Raw genomic sequence first — 27,356 nt, forward strand, 5'->3', positions numbered from 1 at the left:
AATGAATTAACAATAAAAGTGCCAAACTGTAAAAGTTAACTCTATCTTACCCGGCTCAGCACTGTACGAGATGAGGAAGCCAGTGTCAGAGTAGGAGCTGTCAGAGTGGAAGTGCAAGAGAGCTTCGCGACCGGTGGCTGTGACTGGGGCTGGGGTGATGGTGCTGCAGAACTTGCCCAGGCTGGGGCTCGTCTCGGTACGCCCGTCACGAACCTGGGGGCGGATACTCATGGTCATAGTCTAGCAGGCTTAGGAGGCTCTATAGCACGTCTGTCTATGTGATTTATTTTGACTCTTGTTTTCACCTTAACTTGGCCCAAATTTTTGTCCTGTTGCAGCCTATTTCACGTAACTCAGTGCCAGATTAAGACAATGCTACGGCTCTGCATCCTTTCCACAGCACTTCCTGGTAACTAGCATCATATCCTAATGTTAATCTCTTTTTGCAGCTCAGTTTTCAGGATGGTGACTGGGCAATTTAGGCTAAGCTAGGGTATAGTGAGTATAGTACACATTAATACGCTCTTGTATGGTTTTTAAATCATGGTAATAACGACACAGACTGCATTGATGATATATAAAATTATCTAACAGCCTCTTTAACTGGCGAGAATACGAGCCTCAAACACATTATTTTCCGATCGATTACATGTCACAGCTTCAGTTTATCTTGTTAGGAAGAACTAGCGGCAGGGGGAAATTTTACACACATTTTTCCTTGTCCTTCTTGCAGAGCTGAAAATAACACATGTCAATTTTCCTCTACCAGCTAGGATTTGATTTTCATCCCGAGTAACTCATAGGAGGAGTTGAGGTGGAATTCGATATGTAAGGTGAGGAAGTGAAAATTGTTCCTCCAGCCAAGGGGAACCTCGATTACCCAATTGCAAGTGGCGTGAGATTATGATACAGGTTATTAAGCAAAACTACCTGAAAGTATTACCCTAAAATAATGTAGAAAAATGATACCTCGAGGAAGTCATAGGAGCAGTTGGTATGTGTTTCGATCTGCAGGGTGGGGAAGTGGAATTTGACCCTCTTGCCCAGGGGAACCTCGATGATCCAGTAGCAGTCCCTGTTGTGGGGGTAGCGGCCTGGGTACCCTGGGGACTTGACAGACCCGTACTCGGCCCCTTCATACAGACCCCCGCAGACTGGTGTAAGAGTAATTAATAACAGATATACAGGCCGTATTAAATTAAAAAAGAATGAATCAATAAGCATAAAAGTGTGCTGCTGCTGCTCCTCCTCCTCCTCCTCCTATTACTACTACTAATATCACCACCACTACTACTACTACCACAACAGTACTGCTGCTGCTGCTGCTACTACTACTGCTACTGCTGCTGCCGCTACTACTAATATTACTATTACTCGCTCTACTCAGAGCCACCCCTATACCTCTCAGCGACAAATCCATCTTAACTGGTCATTATATGCTGTCATTATCTCTCCCCTTTTATTTCACTTCAGATTAATTACAAAGTTTCAACGTTAGACAGTGCTACACAGTTAGGCACAATTATACAACTTCATCGAAGATTCCTCTGCAAACTGAAGGAAAAGTAAATAAACACAAATTTAACCTGAGCTGAATATAATCGTCCGATGAGAGAAAGACTGAAATATAATGGGACTCAATGGTACTGATAACTGACAAGCCAATTCTCCCTGATGGCTTTATTATGCATCTTCTCACTACTCAGCTGATCTGAAGTCATCGCTAGCCCTGTAACTGAAGTGAGTTTCTTTGAACTGAGTGAGAACGTCAGTCGTATGGTGGAGAGCAATGTGTTCTCAGACTTCAGTAAAAACTTCAGTTGTGATAGTCGCCAACGTCTTTGGTGCGATAGGTTTTCCTCATGCATAATAAAATAGTCTGATATAGAATATAATCCAAAGTGGATACTTCGTGGCCAAAAAATTAAGTTCGTACGAATACATCTTAAGTTTGATCAGTTTTGTCATTTGCAGCTCATTTCACTTACCTCAGTAGCAAAACTGAAAGACAATACAACGGTTTTATATCTTTTCCATAACACTGTTTCATGACTAGTACCACATGCTAGTGCTAATCTATTACTACAACTCAGCAATCAAGATGGGAACATAACCAAAAGCAGAGAGAGTACAGCATCATATTCTAGTGTTAACCATTACAACTCAGCAATCAAGTAGGAAAGATGGAAGTTCTAGGCCAAGTTCAAGTAGAAAGCTTATAACCAAAATTGCTTACCCGGATCCGTGGCGTTCCAGGTAAAGTTGAACCCATATCCCGCGATGGAGTGGTCGGAACGGAACCACAGGTAGAGGTGGTTGTGCGTGCTGACGATAGTGCCGTTAGCGCCGGGTAGGGAGGTGCCACAGTACCTGCCTTGGACTTGGGACTGCATGTTGGGGCCGTCGTGAATCTAAGGACGAGAAAGATTATTTAGATCTATCTGTGAGATATGGCAGAGTCACGCGGCACCAAGTAGGGAGGTGCTGCAGTAATGACCCTGGACTTGGGATTGCCTGTTGGAGTCGTCGTGAATCTGAGGACGAAGATGAGCAACTATTTAACCCTACTGTAAGTATAAATTCACTAAGCGGAGTCACGCAGAGGGGTATTAGCCCCGAAGTGGTTTCACGTTAAGGAATGTGGCAGGTAGGAAGACAGCTGGATCACTGAGAACTGGGTGTTAAGGCTATACCCAGAGGAAAAAAAAAAGAACAAACCCAAGTAGTCTCACCTGGAGCCAGTCGTAATTGCAATAGCTCTCCTCGAGGTGAAAGTACCCAAAGGTGATGTTGATGACTTTGGTGGGGTGGACCGAGATGGCCCAGGCACAGCTGGTGTTGTGGCTGTACATCTGTCCGGCTGCACCAACTGGGAACTCCACAACACCTCCTGTACCCTCCAGTCGCCCTCCACACTCTGTAACAATAGAACTATTAACACCACAACTATCTCTCTCAGGTTCTTATGACTCACTCAGTTGAAGAAAACTGCTTGACTGGAGCAGAATACTTGAGGTATTATGACTATGAGAAGATTAACAATATAACTACTATTATCACAACAATTTTTTTAATATTCATAAAACTCTAGCCTGACTGCGAACATTATGCAGCTTTACTAACACGATAAAGACCCTGAATACTATAACTACCATCCTTTTACTCTAACAAACTCCCATAAACCCTGGGCCTTCAGCACTCTGTACCATAACTACCACTAGCACCATAACTACAAACAATATCATAACTACCAACAATACCATACTATGGTTACCATTAACTCCACGAAGCCACCATTGCCAACCAGGTGCCCCCCAACACTGTACCCGTAATACCATAGCTGCCATTAACACCATAGCTATACATCTATCACACACTGAACAAATAACTCCTTAAATACCATTACTTCAGTCTCTCATAACACCATGGATATTAACACCACAGCCGCCTTTCACAGTTTGTACCAGCAGCATCATTAACACCACAGTTTTCATTAACACCATGATAACTCTTAATACCACAGCTACTGTTAATACCATCACGCCTCCAGTACCAACCATTCGCTTTCCACACTCCACTCCACCATGAACACCGTAAACACCAGTATCACCAAACCAATTACTTTAACACCATAATAATTTCCTCTAATACTATGAGCAACACTATTTTACAGCACTTTTAACACTGTAATTGCTATCATTTTACAAACCTGTTAGCGCACTGATTACCCCTGACACCATAATCACCATTAATACGATAAATGGTAGTCATAATTCTTTGATACTAGTAATACAGCCATCTATCCATACAATTAACACCATAATCAGTAATATCTTTTATTAACCTGATAACCAGAAGTTACTCCATGATGCCAGTTAACACCACAACAACCATCAGAACCACAGTGAACAGAATAACCAACTATCGCTTTCCAGTGGCATTAACACAATCAACTTTAACACCATAGCGCCAAAACATCACACCACATCAGAGTCTCTCCATTTCCTCAGACACTCACAAACATCATACCATATCACGAATGTCATCTTATATTCTCATCATCATATCTGAAATCCCCCTCATCCTGTCAAATATTAATAATTACCATCACTATCACCTGAAATTACCAGCACCATCATCTAAAATTTCAGCATCAATATCTAAAATTGCCAGGACCTCCACTTCGAGTCACCAGCCTATCACTTAAAAAAACTAGCATCACCACCTCAAATCACAAACATCATCATCTTAGCACTCACCAGCATCATCATCTAAAATCACCCTCTCAATTTAGTAAGGATGGAACTTTGGGGGATGAAGTACGTGAAAGGGTACAGCAGGGAAGAAAGGTTGTTGGTACACTGAAAGCAGTGATGAGAAATAGGGAGGTGAGTAAGGAAGTTAAGAAGTCACTGCATGATGGTATTGTGATCCCTACCCTGACGTATGGAAGCGAGGCGTGGACCTTGCAAGAGGGGAACAAGTCAAGAGTGAGAGCAGTGGAAATTAGTTACTTGAGAGGAGCATGTGGAGTGACGTGGAGGGACAGGTTGACGAATGAAGAAGTGAAGGAACGTTGTGGGGTAGATGTGGATGTGGTTGAAAAGATTAGGAGAAATACACTGAGGTGGTTTGGACATGTGGAGAGAATGGAGAATGAAAGACAGACTAAGAGGGTGTATGTAGGTGAGGTGGAGGGAGGGAGAGGGAGGGGTAGACCGAGGATGAGGTGGAGGGATGGAGTTGAGAGGTATATGAGGGAGGGGGGGTGAGTTGGGGGAGGGGAGTCAAATGGTGGGTGACAGAGTGACTTGGAGGCGTTTTGTCTGCGGCCACCCTTTGCGGGATTAGGGCGTCGGGCTATAGATAGATAGATAGACCTTAAGTCACCTGCACCTCATATCAAAACATCAACAAAATCACCATAATTCACCAAGTCATTACCTCTAATCACCTGTCACCTTACGTCACCATCATCATCATCTCAAATCACCACTATAAACTAAAAATCACCAGCATCATCATGTGAATCGCCACCATCTTAATACTCACGCTGGTTTTCCGTCTGGCAGAAGTCGCCAGTGTGGGAGGCGGGGCAGGTGCAGGTGAAGGTGTTGAGGCCTTGTGTGCACGTTCCACCGTTCTGACATGGGTTACTGGCACACTCGTCTACGTCTGTCTCGCATGTGTGGCCTGCCGTGTGTGGGGAAGTATAATAATGCTAATGCTAATTTTAATGGTAATGGTAATGGTAATGCTAATGCTAATAATAATGCTAATGCTAATGCTAATAATAATAACAATGATAATAATAATAATAATAATAAAAATAATAGAAATAATAATAATAATAACAATAATAATAATAATATTAAAGCTGCTGCTGCTGATAATAATAATAATAATAATAGTAATAATAGTAATAATAATAATAATAATAATAATAATAATAATAATAACTGAGAAGAAGAAGAAGGAGGAGGACAAGAAGGAAAAATCAATATCAGAAGCATAAGAGATAGGTTAAGTCATCGTCATCATCATCATCATCATCATCATCATCATCTTCACTCTCCTTATTCCGGCCTAAAGGCAGAGTGAGTCGGGTCCAGAATAACGGAAATGAAAAATACGAAAGTGGAAACACTAGGTACTGTATCTACATCCCCAGCCAAAAGGGTCTGTCAGTATTTCACACATCATTAATGCTCGAGTGAACCACCATGTGTGTGAAAATTCTTATAATATGGCTGACACTGGGCCACCCCTAGAGACGCTCCTGAATCTGTAAATGGCCTCCTCTGTCTGAAGGAGTTAATTACCTGCGTATCCCGGTCGACATATGCAGGTGAAGGAGTAAGCGGTCTGGGTGCAGGTGCCTCCGTTCCTGCAAGGCGAGCTGGCACACCAATTGGTAGGCTGTCCCCCTGTAGGTGCCCCTGAGAGGACACATCCCTGGGGACCTATACCGGTGCCTGAGTACCCAGGGGGACATACACACTGGTAGAACGAAGGGGAGATTTCTGTGGGGAGATTGTAGAAGATCTTAAGAGGGTGCAAAACGTCCAGAAATATCGAAAATTTAGAGAATCGTTACTAAATACTATTCCAGACACAAGCAGGCATAGACAGACACAAAGAACATTACTCATATCTCACTTGACTCTTTTCAAACAGACTCATTGATAAAACGATGTGAAGATTTGCGTGGGGAGGTTGTAAGAGGTAATAGAAAGGTCATTAAAATGTATAGAAATTGAAGAAGGCACGTATACACCGTCACTTTAACCAGAGAAGAAGTGAGTTCAGATCTATGGTCGAAGGTGAAAAAGAGAATGATACAAATTCTATCGCTGTCAGAGTGTTAAAGCAGCTGTACAAAGCACGGGCAACTTTTCTCAGATGACCTGGAATTTGAGTGAGGAGTTAGATATTGTGTCTATTAATCATTGATATCTTTCTGTCTCCGGACGAATTTATTAAGCTTTGGAGAGACTTTCCGATGTGTAAAGATTAGGTACAGCTGACATTAATGTCTCACTGCAAGAGGCCTTCTATTAAGCTGAATATAACTGGGTAGAGAATAGAAAGGATATAAATGTGCAGTTGCAGACAGTAATATTGGCACACTTTTTATTCGAACACTTTGAAACCAACCTAATGTTCCGAAGTGTTGCTTGACTCTGAAAGTCGTAGCTGGGTTTGCAAAGTTATCGCTCACTGCCTAGTTACGGATCATGGTTAAGTGAATCGATATATATGTCTGCATCTGCACAACGCAAAGGCAGTGAGGACGTACGGGGATTGTCATAGCACTGAGCAAGGGGGTGGCAGGGTGACATCTGGCACGGTCGGCTGGAAGGGTAGCAGTTGGTGCCGTCGCCCGTGTACCCGGAAGCACAGGGTCCGCACCGGTGGGAACCCTGAAGAAGAGATAAAACTGGATTAGGGAATAGCAGTGGACACAGGACGGAAGCTGGGTCAATCGGTGTAATTAGAATATTACGGGGTAAGATTTATTTCAGTATGAGTTCAGGTCAAGCTGGGTCATAGAGTAGATGGGGATATGGAACAGCAGTTAAGTCAGTACGAGCTCATCAGATGGCAACATTTTGCCTTGCAGTGAGGAATACAGGTCAATCCGAGCAACGGAACACCAATATTAGGTCAGGTCAAGCTGGGTAACGATGAGAGGGGACATGGGACAAGTTATGTTAGTACAGGTCATTGCATACCAATACTTTGCTTTAGAATGGAGAGAATCAGGTCAGGTGGGATTGGAGTACCGATTTGAGCTCAGGTTAATCGGGGTCATGGAGTAGAAAGCATCATGGGACATAAGTTAGGGCAATGTGGGGGGAAGATATCAGTGCAGGCATCGTTATTGAATATCAGGATGTACACCATCTGATAAACTTCAGTTACAAAAAAGTTAAATAATCCTGAGGGGACAGAACCTCACAGTAAAACAAGTTAGATTCAACACTAAATGTCTGTGTAATCTATATAACTGGTATCTTACGATCGTGTTGTAGCAGACGCTGAAGGGTGAGCAACCTCCATTGTTTATCTGACACTCATCCACGTCATTACACACGAACCCGTCTCCTGAGTACCCTGGAAATTATAATACATAATTTTACTTCATGTTTGTCGATTGGTACAGTGGTAACAAGCAATCCTCTGTTACCTTTTCCGAAGTGTAGAATTCTAGTATTCCAGTATATTTAAATGATGATGATTATATGGAACTGAGATAATGAAGAAGTTGGATTTAATGCCTAGAGAGAAAAATAGCAGTTTGAATACAAATATGCTTTTCACATTGAGCGTAGTGGCCACACGTGAGGGTTCAGAAGTGGGAGACAGAAAAAAATATAGGATTTATTGTTTTATCACCGGGAAAATGACACAGAGTACAAACTACTGTCTAGTAAAAGAAACAGACAAGAAAAAGAAGAGGGTAATAACAAAACAAAATCAATCAGAATTCGAGTACTCTTGATCACCTGACGGGCAGTGTCCACAGATGAAGCTTCCTGGGGTGTTGTAGCAGTGGACTGGAGGGTTGCGGGAACAGTGTGGCCTGGGGCTGGCGCACTCGTCCACGTCAACGCAGGCGGGGCTGCTCGTGCCTGGCTTCCAACCCTGCATACAAAAGTTACATATAGATTCGTCTGCTTTAACCATTTCACTAAGATGACGTCCTTTTTTCGTTTATGGTTGTATTCTAAGTTGCATAGGAGACTTCGTAACATCTTTTTTAACGATTTATTTTTCATTTTAGTCTGTCATTCTTTTGTATGTTATCTGTATCATTTTAATATCGACACAGTGTGCATCAGTATATAAGAAAATTTTGACGTGTAATGTACAGTATAAATTGTTGAGGAAATAATGTTGGAAGCCACTTGGAATGCGACTTTTATTTATAAGTGACAATTTTAATTACAGTTCAGAGGTGATTTTTATGAACTGGCGAAATGAGATTTAGCCTTAATAACCCACGTCACCACCCTCAGAGGTCCTTGTAAAGCTGAATAAAATCGACATTGGTTCTGGAATTCGTCAGCTCCCTACAGCTCACAACTCATTTAGTCACGGACTCACCTGTACACGGATAAATGCAGAGATAGCTGGCTGGCTGGATGTATGGATGAAGAAATTGAAAAATGAGTGGATGGATGCTTGCATACATGGAGGGACAAATAGATGGATGAATAGATGCACGGCTGAATTGACATATAAATGGATGGATGGATGGATGGATTGAATGACGTCTCATGGCTGCTCAGTTACTCCACACACTACCCACCTCATCACAGATGCAGGTGTAAGGATGAACATCTAGTTGCAAGAATAGATGGATGGATAGACAGACAGATGATAAAGATAGACAGATAGGTGGATAAACAGATATACAGATAGACCTAAAGGTCGATGGATAGATGGATGGATCGATATGAAATGACTGACTGTATGAGTGCCGTCCCACGGCTATATGCAATAATTCCACACACTACCCACCTCGTCACAGATGCACGTATAAGGATGCACGCCCCGGGATGAGGGTATGCAGGTGCCGTGGCCGCCGCAGAGAGCCGTACCGCTGCTGGAGGAACAGTTGTCGCTCTTTTGGTTGCAGTTGACGCCGTACCAGCCAGCCGTGCACACGCAGCGGTACGACCCGGGTGTGTTGATGCACTGGGCGCCATGCTGGGAGGAGGTGATAGATACAAAGATGAATAGATACTTAGATGGGTCAGGTGGAGGGGGACCAAGGATGGACTAGAGGGATGGAGTGGAGAGGCATATGAAAGAGGGGTGTGTGAGTTGGAGGGTGGGCAGACAAATGGCAGAGGGCAGGGCGAAATTGAAGCTATTTGTTTGTGGCCAGCCCTTTCGGGATCAAGTCGTCTGGCAATAGATAAACAGATAGATAGATAGGTGGAGTGACATTCATAAAGACAGATTGAGATAATACTTAAGAGAAAGACAGTTGGATGAATAAGTTCGTAGTAGGCAGATGGGTAAGTTCTGTGCAGGTAGACTAGGCAGAGAGAGAGAGAGAGAGAGAGAGAGAGAGAGAGAGAGAGATGAATGGATACACAAAAGGCTATGGAAAGGAACTCTAGCCCTCATAAAACCATGAAAAGAGCCACAGAATCGTCCCCTTACCTGGCACCCAAGATCCGATCCCATATACTCGTAGCACTCGTTGACGTCCACATCGCAGTTGCTGCCCATCCACCCTTTGGGGCAGAGGCAGGTGTGTTTCAGGTAGCCGTCGATGCAGGTGGCTCCGTGCTGACAGGGGTTCGACGCACATTCATCCCTCTCTAGCTGACTCTTTAACTGCATTACCTGCAAGTGTGGGTGGGGTGGATTAGGGGATAGGCGAGAGAGAGAGAGAGAGAGAGAGAGAGAGAGAGAGAGAGAGAGAGAGAGAGAGAGAGAGAGAGAGAGAGAGAGAGAGAGAGAGAGATTATCTATATAACGACATACACGTCAGGCGGATCGGCATAACTATCTGTATACGTACAAACACACAGGGAAATAATAAACTACATGCTTACTTGAAGTTTATCAGCGGTAATACCTGTTTGCCTGTAAGCACACATGGGACAGTTCAGGGGGAATATCTTTGTACCTGGTCATTTCACGTTCACACAATAAAGTTCGTTCCCTGACATTATCGGACGGAACCAAGCTTACTTATCACTGATTAAGTGTTATGGTCGGAAAAAAAAAAAAAAAAAAGCATGAGGAGGATGGGAGACCTTCTTGTCTCCTGTCATTCTCTCCTTACCGTCCTCTTCTGCTCTTCTGTCCTACCTCTCTTCTTGATATATCCCTGTTTTTTCCGGGTTTATATTCCCCTCTCCTCCTACTGTGCAATATAGTCATATCATAGCTTGGTGCTAAATCCTTATTATTCCTTCCTTCATACACCAGGAGACATTCTCAGCTCTTTCTATAACAGTTTCTGGCACATGAGATTTGTCACAATACAACGTACAAGTTGAAAACTCAGATTATCCGCCATCTGACCTATCTATCAATCTGTTTATTTATGTCTTTATCTCTCTATTTATCTGTCACTTTATATTTTTACATTCTGTTCAGACGTATAATACATAGTACAACTTACAATCTTCATGAGCGATATGCATATACTGGTAACAAGACTACTTACCTCCCTGTGCAGGAGTGACAGAGCTACACTAGAGACTCCGGTGGTCGAGTTGGCACTGACTGTAGACACAAATGAGGTAGAGTTCTCCAGTGCCGCTAGTCTGGTCTGAAGTTGTGGCAGGCTGGACAACCCCGACTGCAGCTGAACGAGGGTCTGTCTGATCTGTGGCACCGTCACCTCCGTCACCGCACGCACAGACGCAGCGTTGGCAGTGGTCTGTTGGCGGTGGGTAGTCAGCGAACTTTTTGTTGGCTATATATTGAGACATTAGCATTAAGTTGCGGGATTCCACTACTATGTTAAAAAAATCTAAGTTCAGAAATATCACGGCAGACTATCAATTCCTGTGTCGAATAATCCAAAATCTCACTCTAAAGTTCATACACATACGTGTATATCGGCAAAATGTATAAAAAAAATAATATTTTTCTGTCTGTCTGTCTATCTGTCCCCTATGCAAAGCGAGGAGGATGCATATAGGACGCTATAAACAGCTCTAACAGGTGTAGCTTTTTACGATGAATTTAAAGGTGTACATTGCATTTTCTGAAGTGGTGCCCCTGATGGTAAAGATTATGATTAGTTAGAAATAATCATGCCAACATGGTGGAAACATGGTAGCCAGTTACCGTAGAGTTTTCAACAGCCAAATCGACAACGGGACGGATGGGTGAACGGATTGATGAGGTGGGCAGGGAGGGTGGAGAGGGTGGATATGGTTGGGTGGATAAGTGGATGTGGAGGGTGGGACTGGTAGGGAAGCTTGGGTGGGTGAGTGGGTGGACAGAATGTGTAGGTGAGTGTGGGTGCGTGGGTGAGCAGGGTGGTTGGGTGGGAGAGCTGGGTGGGTGCGAGGGGTTGGTGAGTGGGTGAGTAGTAGGAAAATAGGTCCATGGTAAGATTAGGTCCATGGGGAATATATCCCTGTGGAAATAGGCTCACGAAGAAACAGGCTGAGTGGGTAAAAAGGGGTCCAGGAGGTTTTCTCTCAAACGGGGAGTAACTGTCCACGATACCAGGCAGTACAGTTATGCACGAGAAAAGGGTTTTACCCCGGCAACGCAGAATATCCCTGCTAATATGTGTGTGTGTATATATATATATATATATATATATATATATATATATATATATATATATATATATATATATATATATATAAGAGAGAGAGAGAGAGAGAGAGAGAGTCATACCTGATCACATACATCACTTTCACTCATGAAAGTAAATGCAGTCTCTCTCTCTCTCTCACACACACACACACACACATAAACGCGCGCTCGCAGACACACATATCTGAACCCCAATGCAAACGCTTCCTGAATAGTGGTCTAATGCACAGCAGCGATCTTGGCTCATGACAAACATCGGTGCTGAGGGAAAATCTTAATTATTTTCAAATGTCTGCCAAGCAAGCCAGTGTATACAAGAACTTTCAGGTGTTCCCTAGCTCATGAAAAGAAGATGACTATGCGTCTTGCGGGGAAGGATCATCAACAGAATTTTGTTTATCTTTCATATTTGCCAAACCTTATCACTGAACTGGGTTGGCTATTAGTTAGGAGAGAGGATTTGTACGAGTAAATAAAAAAAATTGATAAGGTGTTCCTATGCTACCGTGTGTTTTTTAAAATGATCTTTCTTCTTCCTCCTTTTCTTCACTTTCACTATTCCACTATTTTATTCAGCTTAGTCTTTAATACGAAGACTGTCGGTACACAAAAACAAACCCAAATACACCTACACCCAGAAATACAGAGAGAACACCTACCGCCTGCTGCAAGGACGCAATGACGCTGTTGATCTGCTGTAGCCTCTGCCCTGCATCGGGTGTGATGAGGCCAACCTGTGTGCTGAGGCGGGACACGTTGGTTATCAGTGGGTCAAGGCGGTTCTGGATGGTCGTCACTTGGGTCTGGAGGTTCGCTACGTCCGCCTGTGTGTTGATAAAAAGAAATATGGATAAAGAACGAGATCATGGTGCTTTCGGCAGTACAGTTGGCAGCAAATGGTCTCTCGCTTCTCTTGCTCCTCTTCCCATGCACTTCGGAAAAAAAAAAAAAAATCCCTTGTAATCAAATATAGCGGAACTACTAACAGTGCTCTATAGCCACATAAGGTCACCAGTCTTGGTTGCTGCAAGTTTACTATAGGCGGATATTTTTGATCTTTTGCAGCTTATTTCCTGCCTGTGGTTCAGCAGCAAAGGCAAGACAACGACTCAAGATTCCTTCCACAGCAATGCCTTGTGATTAGAACCATATTCCAGTGTTAAGTTGTTTGTGCAACTCAGCATTCAAGATAGAGAATTGGTAACTTGCGCCAAGATGCAATGAAAAGAGTATAAAGTCCATGAAGAGACTGAAAGGAGAGGTAACACGATTTTTGTTGCCGATACTACTAAATCGCGTTTGTTTTTATCTTAATGAAGATCCCTAACCTCTTCCAACTCAGTTGGTGGCCAGTTGTAGTGAGACTGGACTGCTGATCTGACTAGTGATCAAGGAGACTTCTTCCTAACTCATAAGCTCATCGAATTTCATGCAAGCACAACTTAGTAGTCAAGTAATGGGAATGGCATAATTCCGTCAAGTGAAAAAAGAATGACTATAGCATGTACAGTGCTCAACAAAAATTCTCACGCCTCTTCTGCTTCTCCCTCGAACGACTATGACATATAATCAGTGTAATGAATCCTCAGCAACAGCCACTGATGGCTTCATTCAGCCACAGAATATTGCCGTCAGTGTTGCCTGCTTTGAAATTACTAGGCTAACCTTCTGCGTCCATTGAGAGAAATGCAGTAGAGGTTGCTTGGTTTCTGTTGGTGTAGCACCTTATTTTTCGCGATAATGGCACCGAGGCAAAGTTACTGGAATCTGGAAAAAAATATCCATGTGTTTGAAGAATCCATTAAATCTTGGGCTGTATTAACCTACCTCCTGGAGATGATGGTATTAAGGTAGTTTAAGTTACTGAAATCTTAAGCACCGGTCCTTTTACTCAGGGAATTATTTGAAGAATAACTGGAAGCTTAGGCTACAAACCTTGCTTCTGAGACAGTGGTGCTGATGTAAAACTACTGGAATCCTGGCCAACAGTCCTTCTGTTAGAAGAATAACCAGAATCTTGGGCTACTAACCTTGTTTCTGGAGACGGTAATGCTGAAGTTGTTAAAGTTACTGGAATCAGAAACAACTGTCCTGGTGTTTGGAGAATTAGATAAAGTTACTAGACTCTTGGATAATTTTCCTCGTGTTTAGAGAATTATTGTAATCATGGGCTACTAACCTTGTTCCTGGAAACGGTGGTGTTGAGGGAGTTTACGTTGCTGGCGATCCACGAGTTTGAGGCCACAGTGCGAGCCACCTGGGATAAGTTGGCCACCAGGTAACCCAGGTCCGTCTGCTTCAGGCTTTCCAGCTGGGGCCGAACCGCTGACACCTGCACCACCACATGATTATTATATATTTCTAGGTTTCTGTCACTTTGTTTTTCAGTTAATCTATCATTCTATCTGTCTGTCCATCTCCCTCCCCCCCCTCTCTCTCTCTTTCTCTCTCTCTCTCTCCCTCTCTTTCCAAAACCTTATTATTATCACCATCATAGACTGTTGCTAAATTATACGTCTGGAAACCACACACTGTACTGTTGCAAAATCATACAATTGTACACCTACAACACCACACATCTCTACTTCCAACACCACACAATTGCAAACGAGCAACACCACACACATTAAATACTTGTGACACCACATGACTCTACACCTGCAAACCGCACTCTCTGCTGCTGCAACGCTGTGTAAATATAATTATGCAGTTTCACCTACACGAAACTGATCACTTCCGAAATACATTGACAAATTGTATCCATTTCGGTAAGATTACCTTTATATATATATATATATATATATATATATATATATATATATATATATATATATATATATATATATATATATATTTTTTTTGAAATCTCCAAACACTTTTTTTTTTTTTCACAAGTTAGGAAAAACCTCTCGTACTAAAGGAGCTAATGAAGGCTAATAATATTCCTTCAGTCTCGAAAAAAAAAAAAAGAATTATATCATCCAAAGGTAACGAGAAACAAATGGAAAATAAAATCCTTTGGCTGAAATCACACGTATGGTATAGTGTTCAGTCAGGAAAAAAGTTAGTGTAATATTTCATACAGTAGGCTACTTCTCATTGTCCAGTCCTGGTCAGTATCCCTAAAACGGAAGTACAAAGTTCGTCTAATAATTCATCTATTTTATACTTGCCATTTCTCTTTCTTATACAGTATTTCTAAGCTGAAAGTGCCTTGGATGTTCCTTTGCCTATATTGTTATGGATCTCCTTTCTTTGATGCGTCAGAGTGGAAAGTACCGGGCATGCCCTGAGAGCGAAGGTGACTCAGAGGACTATTAGAGGTGAACTTTTGTTGCTGATCGTTTGTACTAGAAAATTGGTGGTACATTTTACACCAGTGACACCTGCAGCGCCACACACATACACACCTGCAGCTCCACGTATACGAGTACTATACACCGCTATCACCGCCACCACCACCATCATCAATGAGTATTTTTCCCACTTCAAGATGGGCAGAAGTAGGTTCAAGAAATAAGGAAAAAGAAGCTGAGAGAAATATCAATAGCATGACCAAAGAAATCAACCACTCAATCTTTCACATATCATTCAATCTCCTGGAACAATTAATCATCACCGAAAATTGTTAGAAAATTGTACACGATGGATAATTGTAGGGGGGATATATATGCAATGGTATGATGCACAAAATGCCGATATGTACAGAGAGCCAAATCATCCGTTCAAATAAATACTGAACATGAGGGTTAATTATACAGGATGGCATAAATGATAAGGCATACATTACAAAACGTCAAACACTAAACGAATGACGATAAATTAAGTAAGAGAAGTACCGTAGTAGACAACATTAGTATTGTACGAATAGTAGTCTTTTGGTATGTACTCAGATATTTCTTACCTTTTTCTGTTATCAGAGTTCTCAAGTAGTCTTAAAAGAAAAAAAAAAAACGTATAAATTATAAGTCCGTAACAATGAAATTAAACAAACATATGCATTTTCCAACCTTATGGCTGCGTCGTGTGGATCTTACATTTCCTGTTAAATGTATCTGAGGACAAATAAACTGTAGTTGTGATCAGGGTTATGTTTGTTGTGTTTTTCCTTAAGATCCACCAACGTAATCGACATGTACAAATAAATCTAGGGAAGCCACACTTTCACATTTAATCCATCACCATAACTCCTCTGCTCCCTTCCCTCCTTCACTGTCTATCTCTTTACCTGCCTGTCTATTTATTCGCTTGTGTATTTATCTATTCATTCATAAAGTTCTCTGTTCGTATCAAAAGAAGGTCAGAGTCCGGCTTAAACTGTTGCAACCTCATGTTACTTTGGCTCGTGGGTATAACTCCTGAATCTCAAGGATGTTAATGAGCATCACAAGAAGGAATAAAGCTAATTACGGACACAGAAAAATCATAAGACGCAGTATGTCCAAAGCCATTCTCACTCCGACACTGATGTGATGGTCCCTCGCCTCATAAACTCCTTCAGTGCAGCTGTGTATGTTTTTTCGACTGCTGTGTGCCAGGGAATACTTGTTTTCACTTTCTTCATAATTTCTGCATCTCCATATGTAAAATTTTCGGGGTGGAAAGAGATTTGCATTTTTTTATTTCACGGCGAATGTAAGGTTCTCCATAATTCCTGGTAGCAGTTATTTCCAATAGAGTAACTCGTTCAGACCAAGGGCGTACGCTAGTTTTAATTCCTTTTAACTACAGATATTTTATTCAGTTTAACATAGATTTTTTTTTAAAATCCGGAAGGGCTATATACAGGCTTCATTTACATCTATGTTTCCAGGGTGCTCTCTAAAGCTATATTAAATCGTCCAAGTAGCACCATGAATACAGTATAGATGATGTACTGTGACTGCAGGGGAAAAAAATCTGAACTGAAGACATTTTCATATTTTGATATCAAGATTATAGTTTTATTTCCAACAAAAAAAACTTTCTCCTTCCAGTAAACGTCTGAGCTGACAACATACTACCTATATTTTGATCCTGTAGCTTTTCATGTAACACGATATCCTTCATGGTCCTTGCTTATACCGCTTGAGTGAAATGGGACAAGGGGGAGACGAAATGGGTCCACCACATGACCGGTCCGAGCTTCGCACTCTGGTTCTTCTAGCCCCGAGCTGGATGTACTAACCAGTGCACCTCCAGCCGTGCCAGATGGAAGGGCTAACTTTTTGAATCTGATGACGTCTTGTTCCACTTTGTCTTCTGCTATTTATAGACGATTTTATTCACCGTAGGAAAGACCTCTTGTGTTCAAAGGTTAACAAAAGGTAAATATAACCAATTCAGTTCGAGAAATCTGAGCTGAATCGTCTGCAGACACCGAGAAATAAAGATCCGTCATTCAACCAAACAGTCATTCAGTCTATTTATCTATCTTTATCAGTCTATCTATCCATCCATCAATCTTTCTTTTTCTCTACCTATCTATATTTATCTATCTATACGTCATCGGACTGAAGGGGTTGAATAAAAGTCGTTACAAATCCACCCCATTGGCAACCCTATACCTACGGTCCCACAGGTGTTCAGTATCAAGAGCCGGATATTACCTCCCTCAGTTTGGGCGTTTTGGGATCAATATGGAGTGAATTACGTGGCTCGTTTAATTGATGGCGATGGCTTTGGGTCGTTCAGGTGTGTGTGTGTGTGTTGAGGCAGTTGTGAGAGGTAGTGGTTACTTTAGTTTGGTTTGGTTTGATTAGGTGTGTGTGTGTGTGTGTGTGTGTGTGTGTGTGTGTGTGTGTGTGTGTGAGAGGACGACAGACAGGTGTGGGGAGACAGGTATGGGGTGAGACCGGTGTGAGAGAGGATGGTGTCAACAGACAGGTGTGGAGTGAAGCAGGAGTGGGGATGGAAGACAGGTGTGGAGTGAAGCAGGAGTGGGGATGGAAGACAGGTGTGGAGAGGCAGGTGTAAATAGACAGGTGTAGAGTGACGCAGATTTGAGAACGAGAGGATGATGCTGGAGTGAAGCGAGTGTGGAGCGAGACAGGGATGAGGACGAGAGACAATTATGGAGAGGCAGGTGTGGAGTAGAGTAGATATGAAGAGACAGGTGTTACGTCAGGTGAACTTGATAATGCCTGAAGTGTTATTACTGCGTTATCTCCAGGCTATCTGATTTGAATACAAGCGTAATTCACAGACTTCCCTACACGGATTTCCTTCAAAATATGCAAAATTATCCAGTGATGCTGTACTGCATTATGCTCATGACGTATATCGATAGACAGACAGATGGATAGATACAGAGAGAAAGAAAGAAAAACTATAGATAGATAGACAGATAAAAAGACAGACAGACAGATGGGCAGATAGAAAGATAGGCTGACTAAGTGAAAGTTAGGCGAATAAGTTTCTTCATCAGATTCTCATTAATTTTCTCGTATTCATGAGAGTGAACTTTATTTCTATTTTAACGTAACCAATGATTGCAAATGGTTTGAAACAGTATCGTCATAATCCTCATAACATGGCCTTAATCCCTTCATTACGAGGGTATCGTCTAAAGGGAATAATATCGTATACAGGTTTTTATCACCCAGAATTCAAATGGCATCATCAATCTGAAGAGGCTGATCTGAATACTTTTAATGAAGGTACTATATCATGAAGAAAACATTTTATCCAATTCAGTACCATGACGGTTTTTGTTACTTCCTTGCTACAAACAATTTCACCTTGGCAATGGACCTATATTTATAAAAGGGTTAATGAATTGTATACACAGTCTCTCCAGTTAGAAAATTCTACTCAAATCAGAATAAAATGGTCTGCTTAAAACATGCCAAAAATATGGAATATTATTTGGAACTAGAAAACTTTCAGTTAGCGCATACCTCCGCCAATGCCATTGCCATTAAAAGGGAAGGGATCCGGATCCGGATCCGTATCTGCCCCCAAATTTAACCAATTATTTCTTGGTCTATGGACCACCTTTCATCATAACTTAATTGAAATTCATGGAAAAGTTTTGGAGATATTTTAAGGGATACTCCGGATCCGCATCCGGATCCATTCCCAAATTTAATAATTTCTTTCTTGGCCCATGGCCCATCCTTCCACAAAATTTCATAACGTCTTGAGTAATCTTTCTCTGTCTGTCTGTCTGTCTGTCTCTACTAAACTTGTGCATCGACCTACTGCATATATCGTGCTTTGTATTTTGATCCTACTATTTCAGAGTGTGTGTGTGTGTGTGTGTGTGTGTGTGTGTGTGTGTGTGTGTGTGTGTGTGTGTGTGTGTGTGTTTCCTCGCCCGGGAAGGAGTTCGGCGAGATATTGTTTTTGGCCGAGTTTCCTTGTTTGTTTGTTAGCAACATTAAGGAAAAACGGTTGAATGAAATTACATGAAACTTTCAAGGTATGTGGGCACTGGCCCAAAAAGGAAGTGATTAAATTTTGGAGGTAATGGAGTGACCATGAAACGTCAAAATCAAGGGCACGGATTTTCAGAGGGCCATACCTTGAAACCGGCTGATGAGATTGAGATATTTATTATTATCAGCATACAGGAACTCCCATAAGGACTTTCATTTGGCAGCAAGACCTTTGACCTTTAGTGACCATGAAAGGTCAAACTCAAGGTCACTGTAATTCAGAGGGCTATAACATGAAAACGGTTGAAGATATATATTTACTGTCATCAAGATATGGGAAGTCTCATATAGGCTTTCATTTGGCAGTAAGATCTTTGACCTTGAGTGACATTGAAAGGTCAGACTCAAGATCACGGATTTTCAGAGGGCTATAACTTGAAAAAGGTTGAAAATAAAGATATTTACTATTATCATCATATAGGAAGTCTTTTATGACCTTTCATTTGGTACCATGAATGGGCTTTCATTTGGCACCATGATCTTTGTTGGGAGCAGGGTAGTGAAATGGCCGGGGACAGGGCGACTTGGAGGCGATTTGTTTGTGGCCACCCCAAACGGGATTGAGGCGTCTGGCAATAGATAGATAGATAGATAGATCTTTGTTCTCTAAGAGCAATAAAATAACTGATGTCGGGAGAGGTTTGTTGCGCCTGGCACTACTTGTATATCTTAGGAACAACTTTTTTAACCAAAACAGAAAAAAATGTATCCTGATGTGGAAAATTTGAATTAAAGTATTGACAGGAAAATTAAAGGAAAATATATTTGGGATGAAGACACCTATTTTTATTATACTCTTTCTACCTCCAGATTATTTTTCACTCCGGTAAATTGAAAGTTCCTAGAAAAACATAAAGAGATACATGTTCTTACTGAAGTGGCTATTCAGGCAATACCCAGCAAAATTATTCTACTTTGGAAGGGCCTGTCGTAGTGAAGGGATTCATTGATGTTAATGGTTTCCTGAAGGTGAATAAAATCATCCGGAAAAATATGAATAAAATGTGGAAAACGTCCTTGAGCTAAATCGGATAATTCCTAAGCGTATTTAATAATTCTGGGCTAGACCGATTTAGTCCCACGCAAGTTAAATAATCTCCTATTGGAACAACATACAAAAATATTCAACAAAGTGAAGAAGAAGCGAAGGAAAGAGCAAAACAAAATTCTTAGCACTTTCTTTTCTTGTTTCAAATTATTTATTCATGCATGTGAATTACGATTTATTCATTCATGCATGCATTTTTCATCACACAAATATTTCCTCGGTGAAGGCGAGGTAGTTGGGTGTGTGTTAGAGAGGAGGTGACCAGGTGCTTCTGAGCGGAAAGGCTGAGGGAGGAGAAGAAGTCAGGGAGAAGGGGGAGAGGAGGAGAGGGAGGGAGGAGAGGAGAGGCAAGTGGATGAGGGAGGAGGGAAAGAGAACAGGATGAAGTGGGCAAGAGAGAAGGAGAGAGAGAAGGAAGCGGAGGGGGAGGAGGAGAGATAGGTGGAAAAGGAATGAGGGGAAGGGATGATGAGGAAGATTGTTAAAATGAATGAGAAGGAGAACGAAACGGAGAGGTAGGAGAAACAGGGGATGGACGGGGAAAAAAAGACGGGAGAGGTTGAGGAACAGGAACAGGGAGAGGGCGATGGAGGACAAATATATGCTGTATATCAAGATTAGTTGTGGAGATAACGGATGAATAACATAAAAAGACGGAAGAGAGACAGAGAGACGACGAAAAGGACAGAAAAAAGAACAGAAGGCAGAGGCACGACCGAACAGACAGAAAGGCAATTGACAGACAGGAAGATTGACTTTCATTTTCATACATTCCTTCTTTAACCCCTTCAACCTGATGGTGTATTTCCTAGCGTTTCATTTTATTTCTCTGCCACTTCCAGATAATATCGTTAACTTTGAAGAAACCACTTGGGGTAGTGGGATTAGAAATATGAACTCCTTTACGGCCTGATGTTTTTCCCTAAGCTGAGTAAAATCGTCTGAAAGTAACAAGAATAAAATATGAAACATAATTTAGGGTTCATGGAGTTATCGTACAGGCGTGAAGGTTAGTCGCTTCATGTATTTTTCATATTTGATGAATTTCAGGCGGGCTCTAGTCTCATTTATTTCTTTATTTACACGCACTGATATGTAAACAAGTCAGGCTTCATTTACTCGTATTCTAACTTTTCATTTTTCATGGAGCTTTGACAACCTTCATCTTCATACACTCATTTTTTAAATTCCGTGGATTTCAGGCATGCTAATGCGTCAGACGGAGTCATTTTTCACTTTTCTCGGTTTGTTAATGATTTTCTTAAATCTCTTCTATGCTGAATAAAAATAATCTGGAAGTAGGTTACACAAAAAAATTAAATAAAAATACGTCCAGGGGCTGAATTGAATAAGAACGACTTCAATCAAAAAAGCATATGTATTTTTCAGTTCATTCTTTCTGTCACCAGACGATTACTATAAAGTTGGGACTAAACCCTTGTAGTGAATGGGATGATCAAGTCTGTTCCTATGCCCTCAGTAAATAAAATAAATACGTAATAAAATATAAAAATCTCTCAGTCAAAAATTACACGCTTGGAAGAAGGAAAATATTGACCTGATACGTGATATTAGCAGCGTCATTAGGCACGAAAATTGATACCTGAGATGTGGGGAGAAATTGCCTGGTGTTTGCAGGTGTTTAGGTGTGCTGGAGTGTGATGTTGGATGACACGCGTATAGATAGACATATACAAAGATAGCGAGAGAGAGAGAGAGAGAGAGAGAGAGAGAGAGAGAGAGAGAGAGAGAGAGAGAGAGAGAGAGAGAGAGAGAGAGACAGACAGACAGACAGACAGACAGACAGATATGGCACGTGTACAAGGAATGACGGCGGCAGATCGGATACAGGTGTAATTTAAGCAAGTGTTACAGAACAGGTGTGACAGAGAACACCTTTATTCTGTGTGTGTGTGTGTGTGTGTGTGTGTGTGTGTGTGTGTGTGTGTGTGTGTGTGTGTGTATGTGTGTGTGTCTTTATAACTGTCACTAGAATGGACTGATAGAGTACATACTAATGGTTGGCTATGAAAGAAAGTGTTTGCAGCAACTACCGGTACGACTTAGAGTCAAGGTACTTTATTGCTTATGTATGTGAGTTTCAGAGCCTTCGTAATTTTCTCCAAACAGGAACTGATTTGACGAATAGGAAATAGCTGGATACATAGCGAAATAGTTTGAGCATGCATTTAAAGCCAAAGCAATGTAATGCATGTGTTTGCCGCAGCCTATATAAGTACCACCATTAAAAAACCAACTGAGCGTGAACGTAGGGTAATATGTATATGGACGCCAATAGCTAAAATCACCTACGTAATACTCTAACTGCTAATTCATATCGTTTTACGGTTACTCTTAGCTTTTTGTATTTCCCTAAGGAAGGACAGTGCGTCAAGTAGCATATGTTAATTAGTGTCACGATTGTCTCTTCGGCCGAGAAGAAAAACTATATTTTTCATTCCAGCTTACGACAAACAGTTTCATTCAACTCCAAGAAGGTCACAGCAGGCAAAGACGTACGTAACATGTCCACCATGAATAACCCTTTCATTGAAATGAAGAGTTTTTGGACTTTATGCAGGCTTCCGACAGACGATTTTATACAATTTAAGAAAGACCTCTCATAAAAAAAGGAGTTAATGCAAGATACATCCAATTCTTCCATTTCCAAAAACCTCTCGTAATCTAAGCACAGAGCTGAGGAGGCGGCAAGAATGAAATAAAAAAATACCTCATCAGACTGAAGGGGTTATGTTTCGACCCCAGGCACAGGTACACACAGATGGAAAGGCAATAGTAGCAACACCTCACCTGGCCCGTATTCTCGTCAGTTGACTTCCGTAACACATCTCCATTAGCGATTTATTTTTGGATATGGGTGCCTGATATCCTTCTGTACGTTTTTTATGCAGAACGCGACCATATTGCAAGGATTTAGGCAACACAGAAAGGAGGGCAGTAAGGTTTAACAAGCAAAATAAATCGCTTAGGAAGAGGTGTTAGGGAGCTTCATTAACCAACGAGAATAAGAGCCTCGGTCATTATGGCATGCACCCTTCATCATTAACCATTAAATCACCAGAACTCTCATCATTTAATTTCCCGATAATATTTTATGAGTTCGGTATTGAAGTGGAGCCTCGTATATGATTTGCTGAATGGTTCCAGGCTGGTTTATACATTAACTGAAATATGGTTACGCGTTAATGGTCAATTTAAACAGATTTTCGTCATATATTTTTAATCTAAATAACATTCCTTTGAAGCTGCACCAGTTAATTTATTATTTCAATTTATAGATGCAGCACATTTGTATATTTTTTAACATTGCCTTATATACTAGCTGACCCCGAAAAAATTATCTCAGAGTATTTGTGTTCATATTCATTTAAGCTCTTGCCATGATATTCACCCTCCCTTGAATCAGGAGCCATTCGATTACTTTATTTCTGCTGCCTCCAGTCGATTTTATTCACAATAGGAAAGACTGTTATAGCCAGGGAGATAGAATTATAGCTTTCACAAACGGAATGCTCCTAATGCTATTCTTAGTATAATATATGATGTGGGCAGTATCAGAATATGGGAAAACGAAACACACACACACACACACACACACACACACACACACACACACACACACACACAAATAAGACATCATCAGCGTCCAGGAAAACAGGCCACATCACCATTTAATAACCATTCAAGCCGTCGAAGAGAAATTATCTGTTCCATTTAATAAGCAAGAGAAGAGTGATGTGCAGTATGGAAAATAAATCGCTAAGAAAAAAAATGCTACGGTCTCCCCAGTCGGAACAAAACAAAGTAACACAGAATAACAAATGAACATAACAATGGAGAGAGTAGGACAGAATGATATTTAGTGAACGAGATTACATACAACCTACTTAGGATAAAACTGAACTGAAATATATTTTTTCTCTTTTCTTTCCTCCTAGGGGTGATTTATTCTAGTAGTTTTACTGGAATATATTCATTTGTTCTTATATTCATTCTCTGCCTGTGTCTCCGTTTCCGTCTCTCTCTCTCTCTCTCTCTCTCTCTCTCTCTCTCTCTCTCTCTCTCTCTCTCTCTCTCTCTCTCTCCACCGACGGCGAGTGTATGGAGAAGGGTGACGTGGAAGTTGGCTGTCAAACCTCCAGCGTGGATGACCAGGTGTTGTTTTTATCACACACACACACACACACACACACACACACACACACACACACACACACACATTACGTCTCACAAACTACTCACACTTACGTACATAAATACATAGACACGTACACACATTCATTTTGTCTGTCTGTCTCTGTCTCTCTGTGTCTCATTATTATTTGCAATAATATACAGTTAGATACCAACACATAAATCCAGGGACATTTTTCCATACATTTTTGATGTATATGCACACATCAGATAATAACAACAATAATTAAAGAAATAACTAATAATAATGATAAAAAATAATAACAATAGTAATAATAATAATAATAATAATAGTAACACTGATAATAATAGGAATACGGTAATACAAATAATGATGATGATGATGATGAGGATAATAATAATAACAAAATAAAGATACTTTGCTGGGAACACTTACGAGCACTGAACTTTGTGGGTTCAGGAAGGGAGCACAGCCCCTATCCCTATCACCCTAAAATATTATCCACAGTTTGAGATGGAGGGATGGGGTGGAGAGGTATATGAGAGAGGGGTGTGTGAGTTGGGAGCAGGGCAGTGAAATGGCGGGGGACAGGGCGACTTGGAGGCGATTTGTTTGTGGCCACCCCAAACGGGATTGAGGCGTCTGGCAATAGATAGATAGATAGATAGATAGTTTGTAAGATAAAGGAAATTCTTTGCCTGTAGATACAAAACAGTGTACGTCATGGACACTGTAGGAACTAAGCGTGGATGTTGGGGGACGAGGTGCAGCTCTCCTCTCCCCCTCATCTCCTACGAATATATACCCAGTTTTCCACGATGTACTGTATTTGCACTGGGCGTTGCGCTGAGTGCTAACATGATGAAGTGAGTGGATGGGCAAGGGCAGATCATGGCTGCTGCACCACAAGGTATCCACGTACAGCGGGATGGCACTTCAAGTAACAGTGATAAAGTTAACATTTCCAAGATCATTATTATTATGTCCACGACTCTCGCATTTCCGCCATGGCCATCAACACGATCCTCGGCGGTACGACCCTGGAGGAGGACGGTGGGGTGGTCGTGTGGGAGGGCATCTGTGGGGTCCATCTAGGAAGGAGACGCTGAGGTGGAGTGGGTCTGAACGCCATGACCTCGGAAAATACTGTGCCAAATAGACCACAGTGGATATAATTTACAATTAATACTAGTAATTGCCTTTTCATTCTGCTTTTATGTGTGTGTGTGTGTGTGTGTGTGTGTGTGTGTGTGTGTGTGTGTGTGTGTGTGTGTGTGTGTGTGTGTGTGTGTGTGTGTGTGTGTGTGTGTGTGAGAGAGAGAGAGAGAGAGAGAGAGAGAGAGAGAGAGAGAGAGAGAGAGAGAGAGAGAGAGAGAGAGAGAGATGACTGGGGGGAAATACATTACCAGAATGAATAGAGTTAGCCTGGCATCTTGCTCACTGCACCCATAGACCCTGCGTGGCACATGAGCGGCGTGATGTGGGCGGTGGAGTGACCTGTGCATGACCTACTGGGGTTGTCTGTGGATTCTGGTGTCGTGGTGTCGCATTCATATCAGCTTATTTTGCTCCTTGGCACTTTTTTTCATTTTCTAGTCCGGCACGTTTTTTTTTTTGTGTGTGTGTGTTAATACTCGCTTCAGCCTAAATACATCTATAATATTCTGATTTCAACGTTGCCCTCTTCCACGTCCTTACTTCTGTACACTACTCGTCAGTATTCTCTTCCGTGTAATTAATCACTTTATTCCAGGGTTGACTGATTTAATTAATGATTGATTTCTCCAGACGATGTAAAAGAAATGAATAATATCGATGTGAAAGGTGAGCAACCAACACCGTAAGGGAGGAGATCCACAAAATTTCGCAATAAGGAGTTAAAATAAATAGCCAAGAATACGATAAGTGTCCAAGGAAAAGGTGGAATATAAATAACAAAGTAAGAGATGGAAATGAAGTAGCTAGGTAACATGTGCAAAGAAAATCGCCAACTTCTTGAACTCTAAACTGAATAAAATCGTCCAACAGTAGTAAGAATTAAATATCACTGATGGCCCCGAGTTAAAGATTAAGGAATGCGCAGTTACGAAAAACGCGCCAAGAAACTGTTGAGAGAGATGTGCAAAATGAATCATAAATGGAGCTTTTAAAAAATCGTTAAGGAAGAGATGCAAAAAATAGCTAAGGAAGAAACACAGAATAAGTCGTCAAGCAAACAGTGGAGCAAAATAAATACTTAAGAAATGAAACTTAATCTTTCAGGAAGCATATGGCCGATGAGGAGCCAAAAAGTAAATCGCTAAGGATGAGAAGCTAAACAGATCACTTAAGGAAATCCAAATAACTCTGTAGGGAGGGGGAAATACAGAAAACGAAGAGAAGTATAATAAATCGCTAAAGAAGAGGTGCTAAGGAACATCCTAGGCTCACAAGAACATGAGTCAGGTCAAGGGAAGGATTATGTCCTGTGAGATGGATACCCGTCATGTCATGGGAGGGGATTGTGGTGGAGGGGTAGTCTCTCTCTCTCTCTCTCTCTCTCTCTCTCTCTCTCACACACACACACACACACACACACACACACACACACACACACACACACACACACACACACACACACACACACACACACACACACCTAAACATTCACATCATCACCTATGATACAAAACCGGAGTATCATCACAAGGCTGCCTGGCAACACCTCAGAATAGGCAGCTGACTGTATGATAAAGCACACACACACACACACACACACACATACACACACACACACACACACACACACACAGCGTAGTCTGCATAACATTACTGAGGGGGGTGCTAGCTAACTTCATTGCTGCTGAGAATCCAGTGGTCTACCTATCGGTCTATATCTATCTGTCTATCTTTCTATCTGTCTGTC

The 27,356-nt window shown here is 41.5% G+C and overlaps 1 protein-coding gene across 1 annotated transcript in view; it reads right to left on the bottom strand.

Annotated features, from left to right (window-relative positions):
* Nucleotides 1-25,542, bottom strand: part of LOC145401104 (cubilin-like) — an 87,122-nt gene extending 61,580 nt beyond the window's left edge. The window contains exons 1-15 of the mRNA XM_080273476.1: nt 25,444-25,542; nt 13,988-14,140; nt 12,468-12,632; nt 10,697-10,912; nt 9,679-9,864; nt 9,028-9,216; nt 8,010-8,148; nt 7,523-7,617; nt 6,800-6,923; nt 5,823-6,023; nt 5,053-5,193; nt 2,733-2,917; nt 2,237-2,411; nt 970-1,154; nt 51-213 (exon numbers count right to left, since the gene is read on the bottom strand). Of these exons, the coding sequence (XP_080129602.1) occupies nt 51-213; nt 970-1,154; nt 2,237-2,411; nt 2,733-2,917; nt 5,053-5,193; nt 5,823-6,023; nt 6,800-6,923; nt 7,523-7,617; nt 8,010-8,148; nt 9,028-9,216; nt 9,679-9,864; nt 10,697-10,912; nt 12,468-12,632; nt 13,988-14,140; nt 25,444-25,542 (2,416 nt within the window). The remainder of the gene's footprint in view (nt 1-50; nt 214-969; nt 1,155-2,236; nt 2,412-2,732; nt 2,918-5,052; nt 5,194-5,822; nt 6,024-6,799; nt 6,924-7,522; nt 7,618-8,009; nt 8,149-9,027; nt 9,217-9,678; nt 9,865-10,696; nt 10,913-12,467; nt 12,633-13,987; nt 14,141-25,443) is intronic.
* Between the last annotated feature and the right edge of the window lie 1,814 nt (nt 25,543-27,356).

This window comes from Coenobita brevimanus, chromosome 54 (genome assembly GCF_032717465.1).
Source record: "Coenobita brevimanus isolate Jiangsu-jjx chromosome 54, ASM3271746v2, whole genome shotgun sequence".
In the NCBI taxonomy this organism is placed as follows: domain Eukaryota; kingdom Metazoa; phylum Arthropoda; class Malacostraca; order Decapoda; family Coenobitidae; genus Coenobita; species Coenobita brevimanus.